We start from the raw sequence: 22998 nt of genomic DNA on the forward strand, positions 1-22998 counted from the left end.
TGTTATTCCCAATAATTTAAAATGACTGATGACTCTGTTTTATTAAGCAACTTCTCAACCGTTCTTGCAGCAACACATAGGAATGATATTGTCATAGTGGACTTTATATTCATTAGCCTAGCTGAAGCATGTATTTTACTCCAATGCGCTGCTGTTTCTTTGACAATGTAACCACACTAGTATTTCCAGACTACTCTTATCAAAAAGGTTATGCTAGTGCCCATTTGCCAGCACATTGCATGGCAGACAAGGGTTAAAGAAAACAGTGTAGAAATAACAGTGTAAAAACTCTTATTAGTTAACTTTACATTTAAGTCACTATTAAGTTATTAGTTACTTTACATATAAGTCATTTACAACAAGGAGAGCTAACTCCAATGGTTGCACAAAACATTTCCACAAATAAGCTTGTCATTTGAAAGTTGTTTCTGTTGTTGACAAACGTTGGGCTACTTTATTATTTTGCTTGACATTCTCATTTGACTAACTCGCTTAGAAAATATAACAAAATTGCTGCGAATGAACGTCGAGAATGTGCAGTCCTCATCAACTTGTTGTAAAACTATTGCAATCATGGTCTATAGAACCAGTACGATTAATCGTGACAAGGAGATAAGTTCTCGTAGGATATCCTATCCTATTATTAGGATAGGATATATCATAAAATGAAGCCATATATATATTGCATATAAATGTAATCATATATATATATATGAATACATATGCATTATTCTATATGAATACATAGAGAATGCCAAATGGTACCATCAAAGATATAGAAGAAGGGTAAAAGCACTTGGGGATTCTGCAAAGCAACATCAACCACGAAGCCAAGGTACGTCACAAAGCCATTACTGAATACAAATAATGCCATCGACAGGTCTTACGAAGCCAGCTCAATGCCAAAAACCAAGTCATGGCAATAAATACCTACGCACTGCCAGTAATACGGTATCCAGCAGACATAATAAAGTGGACTGAGGAAGCCATCAAGGAAATAGATATAGCAACTCGTAAACTGCTGACCATGCATGGAGCACTCACCCACAATCTGATACTACTAGATTGTATCTCGATAGGAAAAATGGCGGTAGGGGACTCAAAAGTGTACAGCAGATACTGAAAGAGGAAGAACAAGGCATCAAAGCCTATGCAGCCTCCATGGCCATTTCAGATAAGCTGTTAGCTAAATTTCAATAGGCTGCTCTGATAATGGAGCTTTGCAGTGATGATGGTGAAACTGACTGGCGCATGAAACCTCTTCATGGTACTTACCACCGACAAATATCTAAGGTTGGCAATCTTTTATCATCACAATAACAATTTTTTGCCATTATTGTCACTAATCTGATAATAGTTTACCTAATCAACATGTGCAAACTTTAATTTAGTCAAAAAACCGATCAAAGTATATTAAATTTGCTACTTTCAATTTTTAATTGTTTCAATTATATTTAATTGATAAGCTATTTTATTTTAGAAATGTTATATTCACAAATTTTTTTTTGACTAATTAAAAACTAAAGAGACATTCTTGCACACAGAATAATCTTCAAAATAATAAAACCTTGCAAGAATAGACAACTCCATTATTATATGCTTAGAAAACTTGTTCCAAGAGTTTCAAGTTCTTTGAATGACCTAAAAATAATGGTTTACTAGAAGGACCACAACTTATATTTTTGGCCGAAAAATAATTTACTTAATTTTTATACGCTCACAGTTATTGGGTAGAACAACACAAAAGTAAAATTTTAAATAATATCCCACTTTAAAGTTTCAGATTCCATTGTTTAGTCCAATTTAAATGTATATTAAACTCATTTGAAAGTTTTTAATGCAAGTTCCTTCAAAGAAACAAATAGTAAGATTATGTATATAAGAAAAATTCCAGCAATCATTGTTTGTAGATATATACATACTTACACTGAAACATCATCCTTGCTATTTTATCCTAACTAGCCCAGTTAAAACTATGTGTGTTTACTGGTTCGATCTACAAATCAAGGCCTAAGGTCAAATGAGCGTAAACTTACTTTTGTTTATAATTCACAATAGTTTAGACAAAAGTTTCTATGAGAAGTTTTTAATTCTATAAAGTTTAAGTGATTATGTAATTATTCATTGGTTTATTACCCACAAATATCTTTTTTGAATAATTTTAAAAAAAGTTAACTAATAAGAGTTTTTACACTGTTATTTCTACACTGTTTTCTTTAACCCTTGTCTGCCATGCAATGTGCTGGCAAATGGGCACTAGCATAACCTTTTTGATAAGAGTAGTCTGGAAATACTAGTGTGGTTACATTGTCAAAGAAACAGCAGCGCATTGGAGTAAAATACATGCTTCAGCTAGGCTAATGAATATAAAGTCCACTATGACAATATCATTCCTATGTGTTGCTGCAAGAACGGTTGAGAAGTTGCTTAATAAAACAGAGTCATCAGTCATTTTAAATTATTGGGAATAACATATTATGCAAGTGTTGCTTAATCAAAGGCACATTCATACGCTGTGTCTTCATATTGCACTATCAGATAGCAATGTACAAGCTATGTACAAGCATCGGATTGTTAAGCGGACATCTACGCACTGCAGTCATTCACTTCACGCTTCACTGAAAATATGAAGTAAACATTCTGAACCATAAACTCAGTATCAATGCTGCTTAGTGTTGCGCACCAGGAAACACTTCCCTATTGTGGATTGAATACTTCACACGGATGTCGTAGAGGCTCCACTGATATAAAGAACACTATGATCAAACTCAAATATGTGTTCAGGATAGTACTGTTGGAGTTTCAAGTATAGCATAACAAACAAGACATAAAGACACATGTAAAAAACTAAGAAAAAAACAAAGGACTATAATCAGATATGTGTTTGTGTTTATGGTATGTGCATACGTCTCATACAATGTATTAATCAAGAAGAACAAATGATTCATCGAGCCAATCACACATTAAAATACTGAAGGTTTTTGAATAGAGGAGAGTCAAAGAACTCTGAGCTCAGTATAGCTAACCAAAAATACCCAACTTTTAATATTTGGTTGCTAGGTTGGTTTGGAAGCGAGTGTTGCCTATAATTTGTCATCTTCTCAGGTAAAGCAATGTTGAACCTTTTGGATGCAATAAATCTGTTAGCTTATCTCTAACTTATCAAAGATCTTCAAATAATATGCATGTATGCATTGAGAAGCAGAAAAAATATCTTTATCAGTTTGTTTTTAATGCTTGCAATTAATCTGCAATGCAATTGTAGCCCGTGCCTTGCTTAGCAACGTGTGAGAACTTTCAATTTTTTATTTCATTCCATATTTGAAAGCATATTTTTTATTTTACATTCATATTTAACGGTTTCAAATAAAATCCCATTCTCCTCATTGATACATGCATGCTTGCTACAGTTAGCAGCCAACACTAGCTTTTTATGCGCAATAGAAGGTGAGTTATGAGTGTCAATACATTGTAAGCCATATTACGATAACCACAAGGACTTTAATAAATAATATCCAATTAATCTGCAAACTTATTACAAGTCATATAATGATAATTGATCAAATGCTACGTATATGTATATACATGTATATATACACACATATATATATATATATATATATATTGTCAATATATATATATATATTGACAATATATATATATACATATATATATATATATATATATGACAATATATATATATATATTGTCTCCTCACCCCGGTTAACCCGTATGGGTGGCATTTTCTGCTCTAACTCGGGTTTCATACCAGAGACCTGAGAGTTTGAGAACTCGTCTCAAGACCTTAGCTGGTCTTAATAGCGCACTTTTCTGCATTTCACTTGAGCTGATTGCTGTTGGTATTTAAGCAAGCCACATTTTATGCGCCGGTGTTATTGCGCCCATTGCCCCAATGACTACTGGGATTACAGTTGTCCTTACATCCCAGCATTGTGCAATCTCTTCTCCAAGAGGGAGATATTTCTCTACCTTTCCTTTTTCTTTGCTGGCTATATTGTAGTCATTGGGCCCTGCTATATCTATTATAGTAGCCCTCTTGTTCTCCTGGTCCACCACCGCTATATCTGGTTTGTTTGCTAGGACATGCTTGTCAGTCCGGGTGTGGAAGTCCCAGAGGATCTTAGCACGGTCATTTTCATTTAGCTTACCAGGAGCTTCCCACCAGTGTTGTGGTTTATTAAGGCCATACTTATTACATAGACTTCTATACACAACACCTGCGACATGTGTATGCCGCTCAATGTATTCATTTCTTGCTAGCTGTTTGTATCTACTGATGATGTGTTGGATGGTCTTAGGTGCATCTTTGCACAGTCTGCATCTAGGATCATCTCTAGTGTGATAGATTTTTGTTTGGAGTTCCCTTGTTGGGAGTATTTGCTTCTGGGCTGCCATGATTAGCGACTCTGTATTGGCCGTTAGGTTTCCTTTGTTTAGCCACATATATGTCTGGTGAAGATCGCCAACCTTAGATATTTGTCGGTGGTAAGCACCATGAAGAGGTTTCATGCGCCAGTCAGTTTCCTCATCATCACTGCAAGGCTCCATTGTCAGAGCAGCCTATTGAAATTCAGCTAACAACTTATCGGAAATGGCCATGGAGGCTACATAGGCTTTGATGCTTTGTTCTTCCTCTTTCAATGTCTGCGGTACCCTTTTGAGTCCCCTACCGCCATCTTTTTTATCGAATTACAATCTAGTAGTATCAGATTGTGGGTGAGTGTTCCATGCATGGTCAGCAGTTTACGAGTTGCTATATCTGTTTCCTTGATGGCTTCCTCAGTTCACTCTATTATGCCTGCTGGATATCGTATTACTGGCAGTGCGTAGGCATTTATTGCCATGACTTGGTTTTTGGCATTGAGTTGGCTCCGTAGGACCTGCCGATGGCATATTTTTTGTATTCAGTAATGGCTTTGTGACGTACCTCAGCTTCGTGGTTGATGTTGCTTTACAGAATCCCCAAGTACTGTTACCCTTTTTCTATATCTTTGATGGTACCATTTGGCATTCTCTATGTATTCATGTAGAATAATACATATGTATTCATATATATATATATATATATATATATATATATATATGAATATCTTGATATGCAATATATATATATATATATATATATATATATATATATATATATATATATATATATATATATATATATATATATGTATTTATATATATATACTTGTATATATTTATATATAACTATGTATATATATATATATATATATGTGTTTATATATAACTTTTCCTATAGTAACATGATTTTAACTGCACACAGTTGAGTGATAAAATGATGGTCCCAGTGGTTGGTCCCAAAGCAAATTTTCAGATGATATTGCACTGATTTATCACCGACTAAATGTGCTAATACATTCGGTATTTTCTGGTTGTTGCCTATTAAAACTGTGTGCTGGTGTGCAGTTGACAGAATCTTTAGCCTATGAGCATCCAGACCCCAACTTACTTTTAATATCACGTCGAAATGCACCAGCCAACTTGGCAATTACTTCCATGGATGTGGAATTTCGTTGCTTGCTCTATTTTCTCTCCAGCTATCACTGTTACTTCATCGCCTTCTTCGGTCACAACTGCTAGTTTGGTAGGGCATAAATTCTTCCCAGCTTCTCATTTTTGCCATTTTTTAAAAAAGTTTGTCTCCCAAGTTCACATCCTTTTCAGGGACTGTTTCATGTAAATCGTTTTGGTATGCGCTTTTGATAGCATATAATGTTTGGATGCTCTCTCAAAAACCATTGGGTCAGGTTGTGTAACTAGGCTTTGAGGTTTTGTTTTAATTTCCTGATCATACAGAAAAGTGAATGGTAGCCACTTTTTGCATTGTGCATGGTTGATTTGCAGGAGGCCAACAACTTTCTTGGAGTCATGTTAGCCATATTTATACTATTTTCATTACCTTTATTCAGAGCGTTGTAGATTTTTCTGCTCACCCCGTGTGCTTTCCCATTTGAATGCAGCTAAAGTAGAGTTGTAAAGACTCAATTTATGTGGCACTCCTTAAGGAACTCTTAAGTAGAAAAAATATTGTGGCCATTGTCTATTCTTAGCATGTAATGAAAAGCAAAGCTTCAAAAGACTGTGTCCAGAAACTCAATTACATTTTCATTTTTTGTACATCTGAGAAATGTACACTCAAAAGTCCAGTTGCAATAATCAATAATCAATGAGCGCAATGACTGATTGACCATTTGGCAGAGTTATCAGCATATCTGTACAGAAATAAGTAAAATTTTCTCTTAAAACTTTGTCATAGAAACTCTTTGATGTGGATCAGTTGTAAAACAGCCATGCAATGTAAACACTGATGGCAACAGTTCTCGTCCTGTTTATCAAAACCTGTTCATCATACTTTACACCTGAGTTGCGGTCTGGTTTTAGAAACGCTGTGATGATGATCAAGTGCAAACTGTCAAAACTTGCAACCTTTTAGTTTACCCAGCCCTTGGAGAACTTCAGAAAAAACTTTTAATTCGCTATTCTATTCTTATAAATTCTTAAGCAAAACATTAAACTAAAAGTTATAACTTTATGACACTTTCAACAATCTAACAGCTTTTTTCATGGTTCAATAAACACTTAGCTTTACTGTGATGGATGAAGAAAGCAGCAGGTGCCTGTATACTTCCGCATTTTACTGCAACCTTAAATGAACCAAGAATACCGTTCTTGCTTTTGCTGCCTTAGCCAAACAGAACGTCTTCGGTTGCAGCTTTACTTTGCTATCAAGCTTGGTGTAGTAATTAAATACAATCATTATGTTGTTGCTAGCCCCCTTGTAAAAAATAAATGAAGCTGGCTCTTTCACTATGCTTAGTCCACGATGTGGCATCTTAGTCCTCACATTGTGGGTCGAGATGATAAGCGGATCCTCACCACTATTGCCACAGTGCTCATCATGCACTACCGCCACTGTGAACGATTATTTACAAAACTTTGACATATTATAAAAGTTCAGTGTCGTGCAGGGCAACATCTATCATGACCGAGTGTTTGTCACACTCGCATCTGTAGCATGACTTCATTGGGGCCAAAAAGGTTTTAAATTTCTTTCTCTCGATTTTCAGCTTATTTTGCCAGGTAGGTTTTTTGACCAGCAGCTACTTTCTTTGTTAGAAAATATAGGAATATTGGGTCTATTTTCTCATCCATCTCTGTGACTGAAACACCCTTCATCAGTTCATCAAACCGCGACAGTTTATCTACGTCTAGCAACTTGATAGCCATCTTGGCATTATTTTTGTTGGTCCCGATTTTAAACTGCTCAACTGTCTACATCTAAATGTCCGCAAAAATCACAGATGCAAGTGCAAGCCGTCAAGCAAATGTCAAAATCAGCTACAGTCTATTTCAATTTATGTTGCATTTCTCGGAACATGGTCCTCTCTATTGTTTTGTCAATAATCTTCTCAATGTGAGTTTTCAAAAACACCACTCAGCATAATCTTTTTGTTCTGCTTCTTCGGAAATATAAGGTTTAATAACTTCTCATGCCGTGCATCAGACTGTCCTATTTCCTGCTGGTTGCTGCAAGTGTTGTGAAAAAAATTAGCTTTTCAACCGCACCATAAGCGTTTCAAACTTTTCAGAAAACAACGGAACAGCGCTACTAGCAGTAGCTACTGTAAGAAAGCCCGCAACAATGCAGAAAACTGGCGGAGTGTTCAGATTACCATTGTTGAATTGCCAAAACATTTTCCAAGTCTAGCATTGTAATAATATAATTATTTACCTTTCCACCAATTTTGTATATGTATTTTGCTTTTTTTACTACTAGAGGTTCTTTTAACTTTACATATTAAATACCAAATCATTGCTTGTGAGCTAGAATTTAAATGTTAAACTCATGGTGTAGTCAGCCACAGTTCCTTCACGGAACTTTGTTACTTCTATTACAAGTTGAAAGTTTAAAATGAAATATATTAATTATGTATATAAAAAATTCCATAATTCAGTAATGCAAATTTTGGGGAAACAAATTGAATATTTAGTGTGAGAAATTTCATTATAGTATTTATAAACAATTTAAGATAATTAGTCAGATTTATAAAAACGAAAATATACTCCATAGAAACAAACTCTAGACCATTTGCATATGAACAAACTTTCCAGCTAAATATACAATCACTTCTCTTTATCACTTTTAAATTTCTGCAGAAAAGTGACTGATATACAAATTACGATCCTGTTGACTTACCAATAACCAGATTAGTTAGAAATGTGTAGTTTTCCTTTGAACCATTCTCATCAATGTATCTCCCAGATGTTCTCAAGCAATACCCGGAGAGTTCTGTACCTCGGAAATGATGCCTGACACTCATGTTAATCTTTTGGTATGCATAGATTTTGATGGCGCCATCACTTATAAGAGAATATCGCAGAGAATCTCTATTGCCTATAACAAAGTAAATGGTTGTTGTTTCCCTAAAACACATGAGACCTTTTTTCTTGAAAATGGTTCATTGATAACTGTTTGTGCATTTAAAATAAGCAGTGGCAAATGTTAATTAGTGCCGCAAAGTTATACCCAGCACAACCAGCAACCTCCATTTTCCATGATGTAGATATAATTATTTGCAATGGTAGACCTGGGTATTCAGAAACTATCAAAGTAATTATCAGCACTTTTGGAAGTTTTGCTCGATCAGTTTATAAAGAGCTAATCAAATAATTGAATCAGAGCAGCAATAACCATTAATGCATGCATCTCTTTAACAGTTTAACAAAAGTTTGTATCCGGTTTTACTTACAACACACTGACTACAACAAAATTGTATGTAAACGTTGTAAATCTTCACAACAGATTTCACTTTTCTGAACAAAAATGTGTTTAGTTTGATAATAATGCTTTATCAAATTTATCAATGTATTACCAATATTATGCCTCTTATATCATATTTTCAAGGGCAAAGGTTTTCCAAAAGTGAGTCTTTAGTATTTTATCAATTACATCAAATTTTTACAAAAAGGATGTACAAGATAACTTGTGCACTAAAAATATTTTCTTTGGGAGGCGTCAGTTCCGAAAAATGAGTAGATAGAACGTAGTGCAAAATTTCATAGTAATACCAACAATTAAATAATTATATGAAAATGTAAAATTGTATCTGAATAAAAATATAGCAAATATAACAATGATGAATGCAAAATAAATCTTGATTGTTTTATTTTTTAATTTGAGTCAACTCATGAAAATCTTTTGTCAAAACTCAGCTGTAACAGCTCATAATTATAGCCACATAAAATAGCACACAGTACCATGGCCAATGGAAAAATACATTGGTGATGATGAGAAACCTAACTACTAATGCTAACCTTGTGTTGAGCACAACGGTTTTGCTGTTTGAGCTTTTGCTACAGCAGTTGTACTTTGATTGTTGGTTTAGTAAAATGTTTGGAGTAAATAATTGCATGAAAGTTGGAAGCAATGTAAATAGAGTTGCCATTGCTGAACTGGTTTTGAAGATGAATTATGTACCATATAGAGTTTTCCATTTTTATCTCTATATTTACCCTCGTGAATATTTATTCATAATACATATTATAATGAATTTCAAAGTTTAATTCTGCAATTTGGATAATGTTTGTTGTATTATTTTTGTTTTGTATATTTTTATGCAACACTTCATTGGTTGCTGGCTCATTGAACAATTTTGATGTAACTATGCAAAGTTTTTAAACTACAAAAATGTTTATGCTACATAAGTTTTTTTACTTGACGATTAGTAAAAAAAAATTGTTGGTTTAAGATTTAAAAACTCACAAATCAGTCTGCTAGCACTGCTATTAGCACCCATAGCAGTAAAAAAAACAAAGCCAGAACGCAAAGCTGAACGGAAATTTCCAAGGCATAAAGCTTTAAAAAGTCACTTTATATTTGAAAAGTTAGATATATGCAAATTCATCCAGCCAGTCCATGTGGAGCCAGTCCTACTGAGCCTCAGGTTAAAGTGGTTGTCCAAGAATGTTAAGATTATTTTGGTTATACTTATTTTTCCTGGTACCTTTGGAGCGACTTCCATCATGTGTCTTAGCTTCCATAGTTTCACAGTATGTGGTATAGGGCTGGCATATTTTTTGGCCAAGGCTCACACTCTTTTTGCTAGTCCTAGCACATTGGTGTTGGGACCCTTTTGAACTCTACCATGACTGGAGATTGCCTCAACTTTCCTGGACAAGTATGGTCAGGCTCCAGCCATCCGTTGTTTTTGATAGGAAATTGCCCATACCACTTAACCAAATAGGTTTGGTTGGGTCAGAGATAAATGACTTGTTATGACTCACTAATCTGGTTTGCAGGTTGAATTTATCTCAGCTTTTTACCACTTGGTAATTATTCAAAACCAGTTTCTAAGCATATAGAAGAGGGTTCTTTTTGGTTTTCTTGCTTCATATTTACCTGCTTTTGACAGAGAGTGTTGGGCACCTCCAGCCTTTTCAGTAGTTTCATCATGCACTCATGTGTTGGCTAAGACCCTGCAAGTGTAGGGTAGTTCTCCAAATAGTCGTGTCTCACTTCAGGTATTAAATGTGGCGTACCCCGATAACCCATCATCAGCTAGAAAAGCCACTGATCTTTTTTTCCTGGTCGCCTTTTACCAGGAGCATTCTGAGTGAGTCACTCAGTTGCTGATTGTCGCAATCAACTACATGAACTCCATTGACCTGAAGGTGGAATGTGGTAGGATGGGATTTTCTCATCCACAAGATTTGACACAGCTCAGTCATCAGTGGACTCTCGAGCTGTGCCCTTTGCTTCATGTAGATCTGTTTTGGCAGGCCAATGTAGTGAAAGAGTATTTTATTCATTGGCTAGCTAACACTTGTCCATGGCTACAGTAAGGGCCAAAGCATTTTGTCATTGTGTAAATTGGACGATCAACACTACCATCTACATGTACTTGTTACTCTTTAGTGTTGTTGGTAGTGGCCCAACCAAATCTAATGCTATGTTCTGCCAAAGTTCCCTGAAATACAGCCTTCACCTGTTTCTGGCTGTCTTTCTCCTACCATGCTTTGCTGCTTGGCAACACTGCAACTTTCTGAGCAGCTCTCTTACAGTTGCAGCCAGCCCCAGTTAGCACTGGGTCAAATAGAGGCGGCTGCCAGACCTACCTACTCCGAAGCATGTTAATGCATGCATTTTTCACTTGTTGGTTTTTCTGACCGCTGGTGCACAGACCAGGCATTATTTTGGTGTGTTCCTAGGCAAAGTCGGAGTTTTGAACACTATGCCCTATACAAACAAATTTTTAGAGTTTGGACATTTTTCAAAGCTCATGGGCCGCAACTTCAGTTGATACCGGGTCAGCAACTCTCTCCATGATTGGGATTAGTGGATGGTTGTCAGGAAGCCTCAAGCATTGATCAGCATCGATGCCCACTGATTTCCATTGCCCCATAAAGTATTTACCCAAAGTGTATCACAAGGTTTCAGAGTGGCTTCAGTCAGCCGGAGGTAAACTTCAATAGCTACTACTTTGAGGCCTGCAGGTTAAATAGCTAGTCCCTATTTTCTAGTTTCAGGGTTAAATCTTTGTGGATGGGTTTGCAATCTTGTAGGATGATTAGCTAGCACTATTGGCTGTTTTTGCTATTCTGCTGGCTCAGCTCATCAGCATTCTCACAGCAAAGCTGGTCTGACTAATTAGTGTGTATTGGAACTTCATCAGGATCTCTAACCATTGTCACATCTATTTGAATGACTACTCCTTTCTGCACTTCTAGAAGAAAAATGCACAGTCAGTTTTGAAAAAGAGTTGTTGAGGTATGTTCGGAAGTGCTCAATGACCTGGACTACAGCCTGCAACTGCCTCAGCTTGACACAGTACTGCCTCTTTGGCAGGGTTTTCTTAAAATAAGCAATCACTCTTTCTGGTACATTTTAGACTTGAAAAAGTAGTATATCCATTATACATTCATTAACATTCATATCTAGGATTTGAGGCCGATTTAGGTTGGGGCATCTCAGAATTTTTCAGGTTGCTTTAGACCATCAAATTCAGCCTGATTTGCCTCTTTCCATGTCTCATGTTTTAACTTCTCTGTCATCCTATGCAAAGGCTGGGATGTGTGAGCAGATAGAAAAATGTACTGACACGGTAGCCTACCAATCCAAAATGGTCCTGTGGTTTCTTGAGCTCCTCGGTGTAGGCCATTCTTTTCATGGTTATTAGTCAACCCTTCTCTATTTACCACATGACCGAGGTTTCCCAATCGAGTCTAGAAAAGTTTTTACTTGAATTGTTTGAACTGGAACTTGGCTCTCATCAAATGATGGTACCTATTTTCTAACTGGAGCGTGTATATGTCAAAATATGGGACAGTTACTACAATGTGGGTCGAGGTAAAATGGTAGGATTTGCGAATAAAAATCATTCAGCTCTTGCTCATTCAGTTTCTAAAAATGGCTAAAGCAAAATGGACTGAAAACAGCAAGACTTCTCGGTAAACAGTGGTTTGCTCTCCCTGTACAGACATGTGTATTCAGGTGTTCGACAGGTGTCAGACACATGTATACACATGTGTATACACCCTTAACCACATGTACTGCTATTTTGTACATGTTCATACACAAGTCATGCGCAAAAATACATATGTATACATGTGTATCGGTACATGTGGTTACACATTGTGTATACATGTGTCTCAAATCAGTATACACATGGATATTCAGCTTTCATGTGTATCGGTGTGTATTACAGATGTATGTGTGTGTACCGAGTGTGTATCCAGATGTTTCAACATGGATACATGAAGTACTAATCTTTCACTAAATCAACCTTTTCTAGAGCTAATAAGCAGCTGATACAGTGTCATGACAGTGTCAGAACACTGTGCTGTACTGGTGTATGAAATATCATGCACTGGAATGATATGAAGGAGAAACAGAAGGGTTATTGACCTGCTGTTTTGTTTGGAACTTCCTTTACAGGTAGAATTTGCCACTCTCGTTTTCATCGTACTTATGTCATATACATGTATCTGAACCGCCTAGGCTACATGCATTACCCTTGCTGTATATAGTCATTTTGATAGTGGGACAATCAAGGAGGGATGTCACAAAACTACAATAAACTATAAATTATGGCTATGTGATGGGCGACAATGAAGCAGTATTATCCATCTAATAAATGTTTGCCATCAACTAAATACTTATAACCAGCTTTTATTTTACAAAGAACAAATTTATATCAAAACATAATGTAATACTTTATGCTGTATGTATAAAAAGCACAAATGAAATGCGGCAAAGTACAAATGAAAGGTCGCAGTCAATACACTTATCCATGTAGAACGTTGAATAAAATAACAAAACGTTTTTACTAACTGTTTAGTAAATCTATGTTGAAACATACTTTATGTACTTAGTGTTATGTATAAATGCAAAAAAAAACATCGCCTTAAAAATGTTGAATGATATTTCTAGACAAAGCTAATTTCTTGACAGTTACTTGACTCTTTTGTTTCCAACCATTCACTCCAGCAGCTTTCCCGCATTCTTAGCTTCTTCTTTCAGAGCTTCGATTATGTGGGGCCTGCATCTCAATCCTAGATCCCCTAGGCTCCTCCCATCCCATTCATTGATTATCTGTCAAAATATTCCACAAAATATCAACTAACAAAAATGCAAAAAAAAATTGATTGCTGTTTGATACTAATTTACAGTTTTACGTAGCCATGAATATCTGAAAATCACATTGCAGTTGTAATACAGATAAGACTCATGGCCTATTTGGTGCCATGGTGGTTAGGTCAGGTGCATAGCTTGTAGCTGACAATTACCAAACGGTTGCATTAATAAGAATTGATATTAGGCAATGCTTAAAAGATAGTCAATGAATAAACTAACCTCACGGAACTTGTCGGGCCGTGTAACCTTTAGTTGAATTATTGGCGCCACCCTTCTCAGTGAGGTAAAATCTTTATTACATTTTTTCAGAGCCTCGCTCTTTGTGGCGCCACTCTTGACTTGTTGTAACAGAAACTCATAAAACTCCTCAATCTCCTCTACGCTGGTCACTAAAAAGTAGTATGCAGTATCTCTTAGTTTCATGAAAACACTAACTACAAAATGAATCACTTGAGGGAAAATAATAAGTAATAATAGCTAATAATAAAACATGACTTTTTGTATGACCACTAATAAATAATAGCTTAACTTACATCTCGTATTCCCAGGTACAGGTGATGCACTAGGGGGAGTTGTTGTCCGTGGTTTGTTCGTATTGGTCACATGGTAAGGGGGCTGGTAAGTAAACGGCTGATAGGGATAACCTGGATATGGATGTATGTATGGTTGTGGATATGGTTGATGCAGTTGATGGTATGGCTGTGGTCGCTGGTACGATTGCGGATGGTATGGATAGGGTTGTGGGTACGGTTGTGGATATGGTTGAGGGTACGGTTGTGGATACGGTTGTGGGTATGGTTGTGGATATGGTTGTGGGTATGGCTGCATGTATAGGTGATTATATGGTTGTGTGGGATTAAGAGGTCCAGGTTGTTGCTGGTGATCTGGTTTTGGTGAATCAAGTTTTGGAAATACTAATGCAGGTACTGGTTTGGGCGGACGTGTATTAGGTATGATGAGATGCTTAGTGGTCCTCTGCTGCTCTTCTTTATCTAGGACTCTATAACATAAATGCAGATGGCAGCAACGTTTAACCTTGTCTGGAATTTGAGAACAACAAGTTCCGATCATAGCATCTATTGGAACTTAGCATATATAGATTCCACCATGCATCTGTTCTCCACACTGTCTCACCGCTTAGGCAAAATAGGAGAGTAGGGTTAGAACAACAACATATAGTTTGCATCTTGATAAATTGTCGACAAAAGCCAATGGATGTTCCGTCTGGACTGTTTGTTCCTGTGTGTTATATCATTTTGTTACATTATAACATAAAAAATGCAAACGACAGAAAAATACATTGTTCTTACTTTACCCTATTCCGAAGTGTGGAATAGGGTGGGAGGTGTGCGGACAACACAAACAATATTTGATTCCAGCTACAATTCATAATGGAAATTGTCACCTAAAATTACATTGGCTTTCCAATTAATGCATACACTGTCCAGCAGAAACTAAGTTTTACTACATACCTTCCACTGTTCTTCCACCACGCATCTTCATCTTTTCCACCACCATCTTCTTCACTTCAACAAGAAATTGTACATTTATGGTTATCTGTTTGATTAGCTTTCAACTATGGTAGGTATGCATGATTGACAGGCATGTGTATGGTATGACTCTTAAATATCTGAACTAAGTATGTAATGCTAACATGGGCTTTCCTCAATTTACTTGTCTTCCAGAGAACTTGGTAGTAGAATATCAAAATTGTTTTGATCCAGATAGATATTGTGTGATATCAACGCCTCAATTATCTGCAGGTTTCATGTTTGTTTGTTTATTTTTATTCATAATATAACTACAAAAAAATAATATGAAGAGTGTTTCTCACAGTATAAAAGGACAAGAAAAATAGAAAAAATGTCACTACAAGGAAGGTGATGATGAGGTCCCTGTGCGCAATAGCAAGGCTAATCAAGACGCGGAACCTGAAAGTAGAGTCAGCAGAAGTCTGTTTAGTTGGTTTAGTCTAATCTGGTTGTCTGAGGTAGCGCTTCAGTTCATTTTTGAAAGAATTAGCATTTACAATTTTACGCAGTGTAACCGGTAGTAGATTCCATAGCAATGACTCTTGATAACCCAAACAAGTTAATTACATGTGCAGCATGCATATTATCTGTCTTTGATACCTGTGTGTACCATACACATATAATGTGTATTGGTACACATGTATCAAAATCAGTTTATGTGTATGGTACATGTGAAACCTGTGTACCATACACATGAACCATGTGTACCATACACATAAAACCTGTGTATCATACGCATGAAACCTTTGTGGTTCATATTATCTCTAAAGCATAAGGGACAGTGCACTGGATAAGAAATTTATTGAAAGGTTGCAAGTCAATCTCTCATCTAGGGACTCGTCAACCTGAACAATTGTTGTCAAGGCTCGGGTGTACTCTCCTACATAATGATTTGATAACAAAAAACTCACCTGGTAAAATCACCTTCAGCTTTTCTTTCCTCTTCCTGCATGCCATCTGGTTCATCTTCTCTATGTTCTTTAGCACATGTGCTATTAAAAGTAAGACATTTTTTCATACACACCACAGCTTTGAGACGAAGGAATTAACATTCGGATGAGAACTATGTGTTTGTTGATGGTGTCTAATGCGCCTTACCTTTTATCGGTGATCAAGTCAAGTTTCTCTAGACGCCTGGCTTTGCATCTAATGCGAGCAATCAGTTGATCGCCGACCGGGGGTTTTGTTAAATCTCCACACTCATCACTGTCACTTGCACTGGCACATCTCTTTCTTGTCTTCTCAGGACTAAAACAAAGAAGCATATCGACATCGATGAATAACTGTGGGTGTATTGTGTTCCAATCATTTATGAAGTGATCACCATAAAGGTTCAACTAATTAATTTATACGTACACATTACTCTACCTACTCTACTGGTTGGCACTACCAGGCCTGTCAACACTCAATCATTGAAAGTGAGACTCACACAATCACACCAAAGAAAAAATGAAGATGAGTGAGAAATGAATGAGATTTTTGATCCAATTTCCACAATTTTATATATACTATCATTGATACATCAATTGCCCCAAAACCAAATCTCAAGCATTGACCCACTCTTGGGTTGGCAGGCCTGGGCACTATCAGAATTAGAATAGATTAGAATAAATAATCAATGAGTTTTTTTGTCTGTGTTCATACAATAATATCATTCATATACAATTGGATGATGATATATATTAATTATGCTATTTAAATAACAATTATAATTATTTTATATGATAAAATAATTTATATCATATACATAATTTGTATGTACAGTCAAACATGAATAACTCAAACTTCACTGGATCGAGCAAAAGTGTTCGAGTTATCAGAGCGTTCACGCTATCAGAGCACTGTCACAAGTCCATGTATTTATTAGTAGATACATGTACATACACAAACTATATATAAATCAAAAGCATAAATGGCTTGTTTCAAATTAAATGCTTCTAATGTAAAGTTTAAAAATTTTTTTTCAGAATATTAGAGATTTTTCTATCACTTGAGATTTGTTTGTTGTTTTAGGTGATGTGACTGCCAAGACGTTTTCAGATTAAAATTGGCAAAACTTGATCGCTGTTAAAATGCCCAGAAGAAAATACATCTTTTTCTTTTGAGCGTTTTAACCAAGATCAATTTTGCCGATTTTTCCTTAAGTTTATCCAAAGGTTACCACGCTTTTCCTTATCTTCGAAGAACCATTGCTAAGCGGATGTTTGTAAAATTTTATTTTTTGCAAAACCTTTAAAACCTATCCGAGTTTGACTCTAGATATTTGAAATATAATAATTATAAGAATAAAATGTTTAGTTGATCTAACCTTCTTTGCTTTGGTGATCCTTTTTCCTCTTCTGGTTTTGGGTCAACAGGGGGACATTTCCCCCTCCCCTTAACATGCGGCATTTTGCATTTTTTGCAGCAGATGATAACGCAGGCTTTCTTCCCCTTGGCCATCTTTGCTTTTTCTATTGCCGACTGCTAGTAGCCGCCGTTATCTTGCCGCGCTAACGATAGTCTTTCTAAAGATGTGCAGTTTTTACGTTTTAATTAAATTATTTCTAATAAAAGTATAACCTAATGTATCATCCATCTTTATTAAAAAATTGGATACCAATGGTATGCTGCTTGTCAACATGTAAGCACAAAATATCACGAAGCATTTTTTTGGCGCACTGCCACTATGAGTAATGTATTGAGTGACCAAAGATACTTAATGAAGGTGGTCACGTGGCTTGATCTATGAGTAATAAACACTATGAGCATAGATTGTACCGCCAAGTGTGTGGACACCGACTGTGTTTCCTGTAGAGTTTTGCGTCTCGATCCGTGCTGCTCCGTCTTTCTTGGTTTTTTTCAGTTTGTTTTATAATTTAAATAATAATTTTATGAGGTTTATGCTATTTCCGGTTTCTTGGTTCAGTTCACTCTAAGGATTAGGGCATGGGTGAAACGATGTATTCATTTACAACTGAGTTGATCCTCCCTCATAAAGAATTTGTGGCTTGGTTGATGTCTGTTAAGTTACTGAGCAGCACCAAATCTTGTGAAAACTGTGTAGATCCAGTCCCGATGAGGCTGCACTGCCGGACCAACCGTAAAGACTTATATGTATGGTAAGTGCTCTTAGTTATCACCTCATTAACCAAAATAAACTCCATAATCGACAGCAGAATAAGTAAAGGTCCAGGTAAATGTGTGATTTTTGGTGATTGTTATGCAGGGCAGTTGAACACAGTCGAGCCATGATCAATTTATTAAAACTTTCACTCACATTGTCACTGACTGTACTGTTGCACACCCCCTTTCCACTTACAGTTACACCACTGGTATGTAATTTTTTCATAGCATAATTATGGGGATTAATGTATGACATGATAATAATAAATGGGTAGTCCAAGAAAATTTGATGATGACTTTTCTGTTCTATCCATGTCCATGTTTTCAGGGACTGTCCACGCTGTAGGTCACAGGTATCTCTAAGAGACAAATCTTTCTTTGCCCTCTTCTCAGATTTTGATCTAAAGGTTATTCTAAGGTGAGTTTTGACAAGCAGGTCATTATTGTGGTCTAATTAATGAAAATGCCCAGTAACTATGCTTTTGTTAAAATGCAGACAGTATTGACCAAGGAGCCGGTGGTTGGCTCACTAACGTGGGCAGTCACGTGCGTGGACAGACAACTCTACAAAAGGATGGGTCATATTTGATCAAGGTTGTTGTTCCTCTTCTCTAGGTACATCTTGGCCTGGGCGTTAAACAACCATGCATATAAGAACATAAGAGTAACTATACAGCAAAGAGACATAGCTTCATACCGGAGGTTAGGGAAAGAGCTTGATAGCATTGCCATTGATTCATTCCACAGAAATTCACCTGGCATTCTTGGAGGCATAAACTTCCGCTTTCAAGTTGATGAGAGCTTGTTTGTGAAAAGAAAGGTAAGCTACATTGAGTCTGTAGAGGGTCCTTGACCTGCGCTATTATAACCACATATACAAGTACATGTATAACACATATTGATATGAATATAATGAGAGCTGACTTCTAACAGTCATGTGTACCAAATTCATTCATTCATTGCATTCCATACCTATTATGAAAGCCTTTGTTGAACATGGTAAATTTTTAGGCAGGAATTGGCAGGCTTATCAAAGAAAGATGGGTGGTAGGAATCCTAGATGAGTATACCAACAGAGCAATATTCCAAGTAGTACCTGACAGAACCCATAGGACATTGAGAGCAGTTATAATGAATCATGTCTCCCCGGGCTCCACAGTGACCACTGATGGATGGCGGGCATACAATGGACTGAACTTGATCTATATTCATCACCGCGTGAACCACAGCATCAACTTTGTGGATCCAGTGACAGGTATTTGCACTATTCGAAAAATGTGAAACACAGCCATTGGTCTTGATTCATTTGATAGGTTTGTGAAATCCTAAAGCCCAGTGATGCTAGATGAAAATAATGTTAAAAAAACTAGACACATCATAGACACTGTGCGATGTTATGTAAATACAAAGTAGCGCTCAATGAGAATTGAATCTAGATGATTTGTAACGTGTGGTTGGTAGAAATAGTGATTATATACATGTAATTATTATCATTTTTGCAGGTGCACACACTAATGGGATTGAAACTCAGTGGCGCCATGCCAAGAAGTTTGTGAAGTTAAGATGCCCTAATGGTGCATTTGATGAGGTAAAACTTCAGGAACAGCTACATGTTTACATGTGGAACCTTTGGTTGGGGAGACCTTACCCAGGAGGAAGCTCATTACGAATAATATATGACATTTCTAAGATTTACAAAGTTTGATATAGTGTATAGTATATAGTAGTATTTGCTGTCAATGTATAATTGTTAAATAAAGGTCAAAAATACTTTAATTGATTACCCTTATTGCTCTCATCAAACAGGAACATGTCAATCTCCCCTACCAGCCAAACTTGCCTATAGTATGACTTTACTCATTGTGAAGATCAATATGATTGTTTTTTAAACTTGATAGTAGAGGTACTTGCTGTAAGCAAATTTATGCCAAACAGGTGGAAGCAACCTCTTCTGACATAACGATCTGTAGGTTTACCCGGCCCGGAGGTTGGATTTGATTTCAATAACATGTTTAATGTAATCTTGAATGTGTGTACCTATGCAACTCTCAGACCACACAATGATTCTTAAGTTTGGACTACAATTAGAGATGAAAGGAACATCTGAACAGCGGGTTTACCTGGCAGAGGTACAATTTGATTGTGATTATAATAAAAAAACGGCCATGTATAGATCTGTGAGTATGTGTACTTATGCAGGGCTGAAGCGACCCAGGCAAAAGCAGGTATTACCCACTCTGAACCCATACACATCTGGTACACTGTCCTGACACTTTTTGGACACGTGTCCGAAACCTGTACTGGTACATATGAATGAGTCCATTGCTCAGCCTTATGCTACACATGTATACTCATCATACACTGGCATGACAGTGGCTGGCCACTGTATACACCTATTGTGTATACATGTGTGTACTAAACCTGTGTATCCACATGTACCAAGATGTATTCCCCTGTATAGCATGTGTATACACATGTACTGGAGCCTTCAGCCACATGTATACATGTGTACCAACAGTGTATAGGTGTACTGATACAGGGAGAGCAAACCACACTTTACCGACTTCTCACTTCCACTGGCTTTTCTTGTGTGTTGGCTTCTAAAGATACTTGCTTGTGATGACACACATGCTCACTGTAAAGTTGCTGCTATAAAATATATCAAAATTATGTCCAACTTGAAAAAAATGTTTGATCTCCTGTTTTGTACCCACTTTTCTGCACATGTAGTCAACCTAGACTTCTATCCTTTTCTTTCACTTTGTTTCCTTCTTCCGGAATAACACCACTAAAAAACTCGAGCATCTTTAGCAGCCTTAATGAGCTCCTTACTGGAAAGATTCTGCACCTGGTGTTTTGTCTCTGCCTCAATTCCCCTCCTTCAGTAAAATGGTGTGTCCTATGCATGATGCTCATCTCATGTCCTACTCTCCAGTGTTGTACATGGCTTGGTAAAGTGTTAACAGTCTTGCTACTTGTTTAGCTTGTCTTGGCTCCTGACAGTTTTATTGCTGCTTGGAACATGCCCTCTAGCTTGCTTAACACCTCTATTTCTTGGGTTTCTGCTTCCCAAGCAATGAAGTCCGAGCAAGAGAAGTGCGGCTTCTCAGTTTTTCTTTTTTTGTTTAAATTTCGACCGACGTGCTCATTCGGTGTGCTAGAGGTTTATTAATGAGGGTCAGGCAAAGCGAGATTTTGCGTCCTTTTGGCCTACGCCGATATAGGATTTTAGACAGAAGGGAATCATAAAAAGCCTTCCATTAACTCTAACTCGTAGTAGTTTCGAGTCATGGAACAGATATTTCAGCCCAGTTTGGTGTCACCATATCTTTCATCCACTGCGCCTAACACCAAGTAGATCCAGCAGATCATGTCTATCCTTTTATGACACAGGTCGTCTGCCTACAAAACTACAGGCTGCCAACACTTCATTGTACACTGGTGAGCCACCATAATTTGCATCACTCCAAATGGCATCCTTGCTGATGTTGCTCCGACAGGACCACCTTGGCCTGTACATTCCGGCATCATATCGGCAACAGCATGACTTTGTAAAATGGCAGTTGTGTCCCATTGGCCATATAAAATGGCTGTTACTTTCTTCAACCAAGTATCTTGCATTCTCAGGAGCCTGCCTAACTCTTGTTTGCTTAACATTTTGATGCATCTGTTGTAAACAAGAACAGGACAAATTATCTTGCAGAATGGGCCGGTCAAAAAGTTTTGATCAAATTGGCTCAGCACCACCCTTGACCCTAAAGACCGTGGCATTTGGCTCCAACACTCAGGAATTTGCTTAAGCGGTCATAAAGTGACCGGAATTGACTGTCTGGTCATAACATGGGGTTTGGCTAGAGATAACTCAGCGACTGTATAAGCGAGCTCATTCTCACTGGCTCTCAGTTTTCTCAGGCTGGCAACGGAGCTTACTCCTGACAATGTTGCCTGCTGTGGATCATCTTAGTTTTCAGTGTTTTTTTCAGCCTGGTCAGTGTCGAAGCATGCAGGCTTTAGCTTTTTATTTCGTCTTAGTTGTTCCAGGTCAGTATGTCGGAAAAAAATTGTGGTCATCTTCCTGTCTAAGGTGGCTGAATCAAAAAACTTTGCTTCATCTTCCAATTTCAAAGGGGTTTGGCAGAATTCTGCTGCGTCACCTCTTGATTCCAAGTGGCAATGGCAAAAAACTGTTGTGTGTTTTTCACATTACTCATTGAACCTTTCTTTGCTGGAGTGCAGCCAGTCTCTGCGCATTTGAACGACAGGCTGAAGCAATATCACCGGAGCTACAACGCTTTGGGCCTCAGTGTAAACTATAGTTAGCACTACTGCTGCAGCATCCTAGCTATTTAATTGGTTTGATAGTTTCTTGATGTAGCTGTCTTCTCAAAGTCTTCTCTCCATCTCCCACAGCACTAAGACTAAAAGAGCTTGTCCGGCACAGCCTCTTCAGGGATGCATAATCCTTTATACAAATGCTGGACCTGCTTCAACAGCCACTGCATCAGGATTGCAAGCAAACTGGTTGTGCGGTTTGGTGCAGAGCCACTTGATTAGCAGGCTTTTCTCATATGGATTAGATTGCAGTAGGTTGGCATGCCCCAGATCGGGTTTGAAAGAACTACATGTAGATGTCAGTCAGCATTGCTTTAGTCAGTGTGGTTGTAAGCACGGCCAGTAGATACC

General features: G+C 37.2%; 1 protein-coding gene across 1 annotated transcript; it reads left to right on the forward strand.

The window, feature by feature from the left end:
- Positions 1 to 18138: 18138 nt before the first annotated feature.
- Positions 18139 to 22775, forward strand: LOC137407135 (uncharacterized). Its single transcript, XM_068093736.1, has 7 exons — positions 18139 to 18311; positions 18644 to 18733; positions 18931 to 19135; positions 19327 to 19570; positions 19818 to 19947; positions 20515 to 20571; positions 22691 to 22775. The coding sequence occupies exons 1-7, from the start codon at positions 18139 to 18141 to the stop codon at positions 22773 to 22775; spliced, it is 984 nt and encodes a 327-aa protein (XP_067949837.1).
- Positions 22776 to 22998: the final 223 nt, after the last annotated feature.

Source organism: Watersipora subatra, chromosome 10, assembly GCF_963576615.1.
Source record: "Watersipora subatra chromosome 10, tzWatSuba1.1, whole genome shotgun sequence".
In the NCBI taxonomy this organism is placed as follows: Eukaryota; Metazoa; Bryozoa; class Gymnolaemata; order Cheilostomatida; family Watersiporidae; genus Watersipora; species Watersipora subatra.